The sequence below is a fragment of the Ranitomeya imitator genome, chromosome 5 (genome assembly GCF_032444005.1).
Source record: "Ranitomeya imitator isolate aRanImi1 chromosome 5, aRanImi1.pri, whole genome shotgun sequence".
NCBI lineage: Eukaryota > Metazoa > Chordata > Amphibia > Anura > Dendrobatidae > Ranitomeya > Ranitomeya imitator.
In genome coordinates, this window is record NC_091286.1 from 529,425,316 (window position 1) to 529,437,961 (window position 12,646).

General features: G+C 44.9%; 1 protein-coding gene across 1 annotated transcript in view; it reads right to left on the minus strand.

Moving 5' to 3' along the window:
* Positions 1-12,646, minus strand: part of SLC9A9 (solute carrier family 9 member A9) — a 1,444,260-nt gene that overhangs the window by 1,216,191 nt on the left and 215,423 nt on the right. Inside the window, exon 6 of the mRNA XM_069768082.1 lies at positions 7,547-7,652. Within this exon, the coding sequence (XP_069624183.1) occupies positions 7,547-7,652 (106 nt within the window). The remainder of the gene's footprint in view (positions 1-7,546; positions 7,653-12,646) is intronic.

Below are 12,646 nucleotides of genomic sequence, written 5' to 3' on the forward strand. Positions count from 1 at the left end.
TTCACTGCCTGGGGAATGGGACACTGTTACCCAATTGCCAGGCAACGAACAATGCCGCTGTGTCTGGTACTAGGCAGTGTGGAATTGTGTCCATTCTGCAAGGGGGTGATTGGGAGGTATTCAAAACCTGATCATTTCCTTCAGGCTCAGGTGGGCTATTTAACCCTGTTACCAGCTCACGTCTTTGCTGTTTATTGCAGTTCCTACTGTATGCGTTTTTGTGGTGAGTGGTACTAGCAGTATTCGCTGCTCTTTCAGGGTTGGTCTTAGCATTCGTTTCTCTTTCTCTTCGTGCTACACTCCCAGGATTTCTCACAGAGGAATCTACCTATTCTTGACTGGCTCAGGCCGCATCACCAGATGCCAGCTGCCTGGCGACAGTGGGCTTGGGAAGGGATCTTCTATAGTCCCCGTTGCATTTACTGGGAGCTGGGTGAAGAGTATCCCAGCCTTTTAAGACTTGCTTTGCTGGGGCAGCTTTCACCAAATGCGTCTGTAGCGGCGCCTTGGCTGGTTTGGTGCCAGTCCTGCTGGGTCTCTATGCGATTGCACAAAACAGTCAGAAAGTGACAGGAAGTATGCAGATTCCATACTTGCAGTCACAAGTGTGCACAACGTGAGAATTCACTAGACTGCAGTCACATAGAGTAACTGCAGACTAGTAAGCCAAGGCTGGACAACCTCTAATACTATATAATACATCAATGCACTTTTAGATCTCCATTACTGTCAGTTTGTTTTGTATGGTCATTCACTGCCTTGCTTTTGTTTAAAAAATGAATGAAAATAAATTGACAAACAATCCAATCTACCTCTTGAATGTGACTCATATTTGCTTCTCAATATTAACCTTTACTTGATTGCAGACAAGGAGAGCGCTATGTGGTCCCCAGTGACTTTCCTTCCTCATACCCACAGTAAAACTGAAATACTCCGGAAATGTTAATTTTAGGAACCAAAAATGGACATAAATTAGGCAGGTCCTAATTCAGCCAGACAGACCCCTCACTGTAGACCTGGATAGAGAGAGAGGAGGAGGAAAGACCTACGATGTCATCAAAAGCTCCTACACCGAGAACCGCTGCAGCGTGAGTGTGAACGGCAAAAGAACGGCTTATTTCCAGCAGAGCCGCGGAGTCAGACAAGACTGCAGCCTAAGTCCAACGCTCTTCAACATCTACATCAACGAGCTGGCTACCGCCCTGGAATCCTCCTCAGCACCAGGACTCACCCTCCACGACGCTCAGGTGAAATTCCTGCTGTATGCAGATGACCTGCTGCTGCTGTCACCAACCGAGAAGGGCCTCCAGGACAACCTGAAAATCCTAGAGAAATTCAGCTCCACCTGGGCTCTACCGGTCAACCTAAAGAAAACCAACACCATGGTGTTCCAGAGGAGAAAGAGAAGATCAGACCAACACCCATCATTTATCCTCAACAACTGCGACCTCACAGGAACAGACAAATATACCTACCTGGGCCTAGAGATTCACCGGTCAGGGAGCTTCAAACAAGCCATAGAGACCCTGAAAGACAAGGCCTGCAAAACCTTCTATGCCATCCGAAGGAAACTCTACCATCCGAAGCCACCAGTGAGGGTCTGGCTAAAAATCTTCGACTCCATTATCGCCCCAATCCTCCTGTATGGCAGCGAAGTCTGGGGTCCTCACACCTACCCAGACTGGTCAAAGTGGGATTCCAGTCCAACAGAAATATTCCACCTGGAATTCTGCAAGCACCTTCTCCAGGTCCATCGGAGCACCTCCAACAGTGCTTGACGGGCCGAGCTGGGCAGATTCCCTCTACACCTAACAGTTCTAAAGAGGGCGCTGTCATTCCGGGCTCACCTGCATAGGAGCAATCCAAGCTCCCATCACCATAAAACCCTGATACACGTAGGTGAAACAGAAAAACCAGAACCCTCGGAACAGCCCAGCCAAACCCAACCGGACCAGAACACCAATCACAACAACCTGACAAAACCCGGAATTAGGAAGATGGCAGACGAAGGCCAGGAGAGGTATGTCAGTGACTGGAAGAATGATATCAACAGCTCACAGAAACTGACCATGTACCAGAGCCTACAGAGAGACTACAGACTGGCCCCATATCTGGAGAAACTCCCGGACCCCAGAGACCGCCAGATCCTGAGCCGATATAGACTCAGTGCCCACAGTCTGGCCATCGAATGTGGCCGACACAGGCAGAGCTACAAGCCCAGGGAGGAAAGACTGTGCCAACACTGCGACCAGGAGGCCATAGAGGACGAAACCCACTTCCTGCTACACTGCCCCAAATACTCAGCAGTGAGGGACACTCACTTCAGGAGACTCTCACATCTCTTCCCAGACTTCATCACCATGAAGGAGGAAGAGAAAACATATATCCTGCTGGGAGAAGAAGAGAGCGCAGTGGAGATAGCAGCGCGGTATGTGAGCGAATGTCATAGACTGCGAGAAAGAACTATGATGCCATGGACTATAGCCCCCCACAATGGATCTGCCCCATCCACCTCCCCTATGCCATGGACTATAGCCCCCAACCTGGATCTGCCCCATCCACCTCCCCTGCCATGGACTATAGCCCCCACAATGGATTTGCCCCCATCCACCTCCCCTATGCCATGGACTATAGCCCCCACCCTGGATCTGCCCCCATCCACCTCCCCTATGCCATGGACTATAGCCCCCACAATGGATCTGCCCCCATCCACCTCCCCTATGCCATGGACTATAGCCCCCACAATGGATCTGCCCCCATCCACCTCCCATATGCCATGGACTATAGCCCCCACAATGGATCTGCCCCATCCACCTCCCATATGCCATGGACTATAGCCCCCACCCTGGATCTGCCCCCATCCACCTCCCCTATGCCATGGACTATAGCCCCCACAATGGATCTGCCCCCATCCACCTCCCCTATGCCATGGACTATAGCCCCCACAATGGATCTGCCCCATCCACCCCCCCTATGCCATGGATTATAGCCCCCACAATGGATCTGCCCCATCCACCTCCCATATGCCATGGACTATAGCCCCCACCCTGGATCTGCCCCCATCCACCTCCCCTATGCCATGGACTATAGCCCCCACAATGGATCTGCCCCATCCACCTCCCATATGCCATGGACTATAGCCCCCACCCTGGATCTGCCCCCATCCACCTCCCCTATGCCATGGACTATAGCCCCCACAATGGATCTGCCCCCATCCACCTCCCCTATGCCATGGACTATAGCCCCCACAATGGATCTGCCCCCATCCACCTCCCCTATGCCATGGACTATAGCCCCCACAATGGATCTGCCCCATCCACCTCCCCTATGCCATGGACTATAGCCCTCACAATGGACCTGCCCCCATCCACCTTCCCTACAGCTCCTACCCAACATCCCCACAGTCCCTATCCCTATTGCCTTTATACACTTGCTTTGGCAAAACTGATGTGTATTTGGTCCTGCCAATAAAGCTTCTTTGAATCTTGAATCTGAGAGATCTGTCATTTATAGGTGGGATTGGGAAGGTAAAGGACATAGAAGGGAGCCTGCATACTTTCATTAAACGGAATTTTTCTCTTCATCGTTGTAAAAAAAAAATAAAAAAAAAGTAAAAAGACTAATTACATTCAGAGGAATACTTGTTACACCCCTGGACAACTTTTACCCATCATTACTCTCAGTGGTTGTAGTCCTTTTACCAGTGGCATTTGATTTATGGTATCACAAGAACAAATAATTGGGGAGTTTTGTGCATTACAGCCTGCCATGTAACAGGCAGAGATTATGTTTGTTTTATTAAAACTGATTATGTAAATTGATATAGTTACATTTTCTGATTTGGTTGCATTAACCACCTACACATATGTAGCATTCTGTGCTCTCTATTTAGAAAATCACTAGAAATTAGCTCTAGCAATTGTACCGGGAGCTGCATTCTATGGTGCATCAGTCTTCACTTCCTTATGTTACACAAGGTTTGGATAGAAGAAGAATAATTTCTGGTTTTTAGAAGGAGAACTTAACAAGCAGATATTTTGTTTGCTCATTTCCAATGCAGACGGCACAATGCAGAGGCATTAAATGCTGGCACCAGCCGGCCTGGCACTGAATGAATGCTACCCTTCTTGGGGGACGGCCCAAAGCTCTGGACCTTTGTGAACTCACCATCTGCGTCAGTAAATGGTTCCTATCTTGTTTTTATGATTGAGAAAACTTTAGTTACTGGCATTGTATTGTTTTGTTGTTTTTTTCTTCTTTTAAAGGAAGCGCTTAATCAAAAATTCCAGATTAAACACTCAGGTTCGTATGGACAAACGCCTCAATCTCACACGTGTCATCCATTGACTGTGATAAAATGACATTACTAGGTTGGTTTTACTTGTTTACCTTTTTTTGTGACCAGGTTTACTTTGAAGTGTAAAGCAAAATGTATAACTCATTAGTTAGAAGTTTTGCTTCTTGGTGTTTTTTTTGTTTTTTTCAAAATGCAGCTCCAGATACGGTATTGTTACTATAAGACCCTCTACAGGAATTGAAAATCAGTGGAAAAATGTATGTATACAAAATGACACTAATTAAAACACACCACTAAATAAATACATGTTACACTTACAATAAACATTGTGCTTTTACAAGTTCAGTTCTAAGAAAAGTAAATGCAGACTTAATGGAATAAAAGCAACATAGCATCAAAAAAATCATTTAAGCAAGCTGAAAAGAACATCTAATTACAAAAGGAAATATCCTGATCCTCGAGACTGAGGGAGGAAAGCTAAGGCTACTTTCACATTAGCGTCGTTTGCATTGCGTCGCAATGCATCGTTTTGGGGAAAAAACGCATCCTGCAAAGATGTCTGCAGGATGCGTTTTTTCCCCATAGACTAACATTAACGACGCATTGCCACACGTCGCAACCGTCGTGCGACGGTTGCATCGTGTTGTGGCGGACCGTCCGAACAAAAAAACGTTGCTTGCAACATTTTTTATTAGCTCCACCCCCACCTCCCTGCAACTCACAATGAGGCAGCGGATGCATTTTTCCCCCCGTTGTGCGGCGCTTCCACAGTATGCGTCGGTACGTCGGGCCGATGCACTGCAACGGGCAGAGTACAACGCTAGTGTGAAAGTAGCCTAAGATGCTCCTGTATCTCTGCGGACTAACGAAGAATGACATAATGTGAAGAACAACAAGTATGGATGGCTCAACATCTCAGGATTTGTATGTTTAAATTACGGGTTCAATACTCCCTGTCCTAATCACGGTACTTGTTTATCTAAGTGCAGAAATGAATGTTTTGGGTTTTTTTCTTTGTAAATTACGGTATTCATAATTACAATTTAAAATTTTCTTCTATTCATTTCTGAAATTACTATAGAAAATTCACTTAGGCTGAAACAAAACACATCAGGTTTTTGGTTTCAGGCGCAATCCGGCAAATTTGCTAAAAAACGGATCCGGTGTAAACAGTGAAAAAACGGATGCAAACTGATGCACCGGATCCGTTTTTTAGCTGGATCCGGCTCTATGTACTGCGCATATTTTTTGAGGAAAGAGAGAGAGAGACGACATAAACAAATCCAAGAAACTGACAATATACCGGAATCTACAGAGGGAGTACAAACTGGCCCCATATCTAGAGAAACTAGAAAACCCCAAAGATCGACAGATCCTGAGCCGGTACAGACTGAGCGCCCACAGTCTACTCATCGAATCCGGACGGCACTGACAGAACTACAAGCCCGGAGAGAGCAGACTCTGCCAGCAGTGCCCCCAGGAGGCCGTGGAGGATGAGGCCCACTTCCTGCTGAGGTGCCCCAAATACTCCGCAGTGAGGGACACTCACCTCAAGAGATTGTCTGATCTCCTCCCAGACTTCACCTCCAAGGAGGAGGAAGAGAAACTACCGATAATACTGGGGGAAGAGGAAAGTGCAGTGGCCGTAGCAGCGGAATATGTCAGTGCCTGCCACAGACTAAGAGGAGCCTGATATGTCATAGACTCCCGTACCCCAACACTGGACATATCCCTATCCCCCGACTAAAGAGCCTGATATGTCATGGACTCCTATACCCCACCCTGGAAACATCCCCTATCCTCTAAAAGGAATTTGATATACCCTGGACCTCTATATGCCTCCCTCCCCCACCCCCGTATTTTTACCATATGCTTTGGCAATGCTAACACGTACTTAGTCCTGCCAATAAAGCTGAATTGAATTGAATTGAATTGAATTGAGAGAGAGAGAGAGACTGACTGACTTCTGGGCATGCTCAGTGTGTTAAAAACGGATTCGGTCGCCGGAAATGTTCTTTCACACATCAGTTCCATGCGTTTATTGCCGGAAACGTCCCTTCAGGCTTTTTCGCCGGACACAAAAAAACGTTGCAGGAGACGTTTTTTGCATCCAGCAAAAAAAAGCCTGAAGGGACGGATCCCGCACAAAACGGATGAAACGCATGTCCTTCAGGCACAATCCGGCAGTAATACAACTCTATGGGGAAAAACGGATCAGGCATCAGAAAAAAACTGATCCAGATTGTGCCTGAAACTGCCGGATTGTGCCTGAAACCAAAAACCTGATGTGTGAAAGCAGCCTTAAAGGGAACCGGTCACTTCATTCATGCAGCCCAAACCACGGCGGAATGAATCAGAGCCTGGCTGCAAAATATTGTTAAAAGATCCGTCCCAGGATCATAGCCAGAGACGAGACAAGTCTGGCACCAGCGGCTGTTCCCAGAGTCATGTCATATGATTGACAAGTCTCTCGCTATGGAAAAGACTTGTCAATCACCTGAAGTGGCGCTGGGAGAAGCCGACCTGGGGAGAGGATAAACTAGTCTAGTCTAGTTTTTTCGGAAACAATTATTGGTTTCTGAGAAAAATAAACCTAGCAGCAATCATGCATTCTCATTCTCCATAAGGATTGATTACAATTTTTTGATAATTGGCAACTTGCTTAGTTTGTCCCATTCTTGGCCAACGTAAATGCACCCATATTGTATGCCAGGGGCAACCAATTTTTACCATGCTTATGCTGGAACATCAGATTTTCAGCAGAACGTGAACATGTTTAGACGCTATTTAGCTCTGTAGAATGTGAGTTGCCATTGGGTTTAATGCAAAACAAATGAGTAGAAATGGCCCTTATTCTCTGAAGCACATGGAAGAGTTGGGACTTTTTTAGTCCTTTAGAAATTTGACGGCTGTGCAAAACATTAGTATTTTTATTACTAGTTGCTTAAGTAGTGACAACATATTCACCAGTACTGTACAGAGACTGTTACCATTCACATCAGTCCTTGTCCCCGACAGCGCTTACATTAGTTCCCCATCTCAGACATCCACACTAGGGACAAATAACCTATCAGGATGTTTTTTGGAGTGTGGAGTGGGGACACAGTACCAGAGGAAACCTCCGCAATCATGGGTACAACATAGAAACTCCAGCCAATTTTGTCTTTGATCCCACTGGAATCTATAAGATTGAGTTTGATAAATGGATAAAATGAGAGTAAAAATTTACATAGAGGGCACGTTACTTACTATGTGAGGACAATAGCAACAGCATCGTTGAGGACACTCTCTCCAAAAAGGAGAGTGTACAGGTCAGTATCCACATGCAATTCATGGAAAATTGCCAGAACCGTTACTGAAAAAAAAAACACAGCAGAGCAATTAGTTTAATAATTACACCATGACAAGGAGAATTACAGCAATGGAAATGTATCACAGCTGGATCCCCGCCAGTGGCCTTTCTATGATGACAAGCCAAGTCCTTGATGTAGTCACATTCATGTACTAATATTCAATAAATCAGACAAATGAAGATGAAAACCCGCCTGTAACAAGTGTGGGTCTGTGCAGAGTTCCTGACATCCTCTGCTCACTTGTCCTTCAATTTTCAACAATTTTACAACCCTAAATAAATTCCCTTTAGGTTAAGGTTCACCAAGCCAAGTTCCTAACATTTAATGGCGCCAACTTCAACAGTCGTTAATCACAGCGTAGCCTCCATAGAAAGCGATCAGGGCTGTATTATCCTAGATGTCTGTTTCCATAATAGCACTATCATGTGCAATGGCCCATGCTGCTAACGAGACGTTAATGAGGCAAGAAAAGGACACTTGACTGTGCGCTTTGCTATGCTCTATAAATGTTAATGTCAGGAATTATGCACAGGTTAAACATTAAGCCTGACATTTTTAGCCCCTCTGAAGTTCATTTAAATTACAAATAAAATGTAGATAAATATAGCATATTTAATTCTCAGGAAAAAATAACTAATTACAGGTATTTTCACAAATTCAGAGGAGAAAGTAAGACGTCCTAATAAACGTGTTAAGGAATTTGATAACGGAACTTAAACAAACCCCAGAGTTGTCAGAACTTAAAGTAATTTATAGTTTTACATATAACTTGTTTGGTTAATTTAATACATAAGAAGTTATAATAAACAAGAATATAGCATATGTGTATAAAGATCACTTTAGTGTGTAATTGGACGTAGGCTGCCGTTATTGTCGGCATTGTCCTGTTTTCACAGATGATTAACAACGGTTCACGTTTTTAACTACAAGAATAATCAGGCACGTCTGAATGAGTCCTTACATAGAGTGCTTCTACTCTCTTAAAGGGAACCTCTCATGTTGTAGATGCAGCCAGATCTGTGTGCAGCACGATTTAAAGAATGAGAAGCTGAACAGTATGATATATAGGTTTGTGGGAAAAATATTCAGCATAACCTGCATTTTATTAATTGAAATTCCTAGTGATTTCATGTATGCGAGTCCAGTGGGCGGTCCTACTCAGTGATTGACAGCTATCTCTGCATGAACAGTAACGTAGGGTATAATGTAAATTGGAATAATATTATGCTCGAAATGCTAATGATTTCTTTATCAAAAGATCGTCTCACAGAATATGCAAAACGGGTCAGCCCTATTGACCTTCATCAGATGCACATGGTTTCTGTGAATAGGCATCAGGAATAAGGGTGCAGCGCAGTGGTATCGTGGAACACTAGCAAAAAGTGAAAAACAAAACAGAAAAACATCAACCTGTTGACTGCAGTCTGAATCAGTCTTTAATATAAATCATACCACAGAATGACGAGCTAGGTGGTGCAAGAAAATGTGTTGAAGACCAAGTTTGTTCAATATTGAAAAAAGAAACAGCACTCCCCATTGCTTCTTACAAAAGGTTAATGTCCTTTATTCCATGTGGCGGGACAATCCCTTAACATGCTGGGGGAGCGGGTCCAAACGTGGACACTGCCGCCAGTGGTATGGCGCCATGACACAGCGCTGTTCCGCCATTCCACTGTGCTGCATCCTTAGTCCTGATGTCTATTCACAGAAAACATGTGCATCTGATGAAGGAGTCGGTCATCTCCGACAAAACACGTTGGCACAAGGAATGAGGACTTGGTTTACGTGAGTGAAAGATACACACTTGGACACTCTTATGTCTTCTGTCTCTGCTGAGATGATCCTGCGATGAATGCACACAACCACTAAAGGATTAGGTGAGATTTTAATTTCTTTTTGGGTCCTGAATTTTTTTTTTGTTTCCCTGTTTGTTTTACACCTGTTTATTGCTGATGCTATATGCTTTTGACTGTAGTTGTAAATTGACATGACAACTTATTTGTACCAGGCTCCCTAACTGACCGGCTTGACATGCACTGCTGCTTTGTGTAACTTCAGTGTGCGGATTATTAGTACTACCAGAAGACTTCTCTTTATTGTCTGACATCAATTACCAATTTGGTTTGGGTCCACTGTGGGGAACATTACCACTACATTCCCCATTACTGCTTAGTAATAGTATTTCCTCATTCCTGTAGTTATAGTTTTTAGTGTGCTGATATTTTGGAGGCATCCCTCTTACTAAAAGTTACATCTTAATCCTCTCCTTTGTTGTTCTGTCTATAGCAGAAACATAACCCATTATTAGCACTTTAAATCTAGGAAATACCGTATATACTCGAGTATAAGCCGAGATTTTCAGTCCAAATTTTTGGGCTGAAAGTGCCCCCCTCGGCTTATACTCGAGTCACAGTAGCGGTGGGGTCGGCGGGTGAGGGGGAGAGGGCGCTGAGGTATACTCACCTAGTCCCAGCGATCCTCGCGCTGTCCCTGCCGTCCCACGGGCTTCAGCGCTGCAGCTTCTTCCCCTCTTCAGCGGTCACGTGGGACCGCTCATTAGAAAAATGAATAGGCGGCTCCACCTCCCATAGGGGTGGAGCCGCCTATTCATTTCTCTAATCAGCGGTGACGGTGACCGCTGATAGAGAAAGAATCTGCGGCACCGAAGACAGCTGTGACAGGCGGGGACAGCGCGAGGATCGCCAGGACTAGGTGAGTATGTTATATTCACCTGTCCACGTTCCAGCCGCCGGGCGCCGATCCATCTTCCCGGCGTCTATCTGCGCTCTGACTGTTCAGGTCAGAGGGCGCGATGACGCACTAGTGTGCGCGGCACCCTCTGCCTGATCAGTCAGTGCAGAGAGACGCCGGGACCGGACGCTGGGAGCTGCAATCAGCGAGGTGAGTATGGCTTTTTTTTTTTTTATTGCAGCAGCAGCGGCCATGGCACAGACATATACCGAGCATCTGTGGGGCAATATGAACGCAGCAGAGCACAGTATGGGGCAGATATGGGGATATATGAACGCAGCAGAGCACAGTATGGGGCAGATATGGGGATATATGAACACAGCAGAGCACAGTATGGGGCAGATATGGGGATATATGAACGCAGCAGAGCACAGTATGGGGCAGATATGGGGATATATGAACACAGCAGAGCACAGTATGGGGCAGATATGGGGATATATGAACGCAGCAGAGCACAGTATGGGGCAGATATGGGGATATATGAACGCAGCAGAGCACAGTATGGGGCAGATATGGGGATATATGAACGCAGCTACTGATGTCTCAATTAATTTTACTTTTATTGGTATCTATTTTTATTTTTGAAATTCACCGGTAGTTGCTGCATTTCCACCCTAGGCTTATACTCGAGTCACTAAGTTTTCCCAGTTTTTTGTGGCAAAATTAGGGGGGTCGGCTTATACTCGGGTCGGCTTATACTCGAGTATATACGGTAACAATTATAAACTTTAAATATTTAACGCAGTGGTAAAAAGAATAAGATCTATGGTTACAGCTAGTGATGAGCGAGTGTACTCGTTGCTCGGGTGACATCCAAGTATTTATGACTATTCAGAGATTTTGTTTTTATCACCGGCAGCTGAATGATTTACAGCTACTAGCCAGGCTGAGTACATGTGGGGATTCCCTAGCAACCAGGCAACCCCCACATGTACTCAGCCTGGCTAGTAGCTGTAAATCATTCAGCTGCCGAGGAAAACTAAATCACGGAGCACTAACAAATACTCAGAGGTCACCCGAGCGTGCTCGGTAAAACCCGAGCAACGAGTACAACTCGCTCATCACTAGTTACAGCCTATAGATGTGTAAGCAGCTTCCAAATAGACCTCCCAAAAGGCAACCCTTTTCTTACCTCCTCCACTCCTTATATCGCACCTGTTACATTTTATTTAATTTTTACTCTTGCTTTTAGTTATTCTGTTACTGTCCTACTATTATCCACAATGGGCTCCCTTTTAGCATGAGAGCGAGTTGAACCTGTTTCATATTGGAAAAAATTCCATCGACTTCTTCTATGTCTTCTTACACAATGGGGTACATTGTGCTACTTCATTCTACTTCGTTTCGTAGCAGTATATGATTAAAAAGCTAATAAACTAAGAATTTGTATAACACATGAAAAGTAAAACGCAATAGGGAATGGCAGATAGACTAAACTGTGAAAAAATAGCAGCATAAAGAAAGGTGAAATTGGAATATAAGAGCATGGGAATAATTAACCGCTGGGACAGAAGACGACCATGTCCAGATGGGAAGACTAGAACTTGTAATTCTATCATTTCATACTGAGAGGGGTAAGAATGACCCAAGCCTTCACAAAAAAAAACAATCAAGCACAAGCAAATTGCAGAGTTGAAATTGAGTTTCATGCCATCCAAAGATTTAATGGATAGATGGGCCAAACCTCAAAACCCAAATTACCATGCAGCAATAAAATCTGAACATCTGTTTCAGGAAATTTTTATCAACAACATTTGCCATTTGCAACTGATGCCAGCTTGACTGTATTAATGTTTGGAGGGTTTCCAGACTGTGAGATGCCTTCTCAGACAAAGCATGGCACAAAATCCTAGATCACATTAGATCGAGCTGGTGAGAACAAATGAAAAATTAGATGAAAAATTCACACTTTCAAATGGACAATATCCCACAATTATGGTGGTGTAGAAATCGCAGGAACACGGGATGTTGTCATGGACAGGAGGCAGATCAAGAGTTAACAGTTTTATTTAACAACAAATGACACTCCAAGCGGGGAGTGATAGATTGCAGTGGAGTGATAGATTGCAGGGTAGTGACAGGTTACAGGGTAGGAGTGGAACGGAACTGGACAGGGGCAGATAGGGACAGGGACTAAAGATAGTTCAGTAACTAGAAAGGTGGAACTGTAGTCTTTTTCTGTGCGGCATCTCAGCGTTCCAACGGTGACACCAACAGCAGCGGCATGTGAAGTCTGTGACGGACG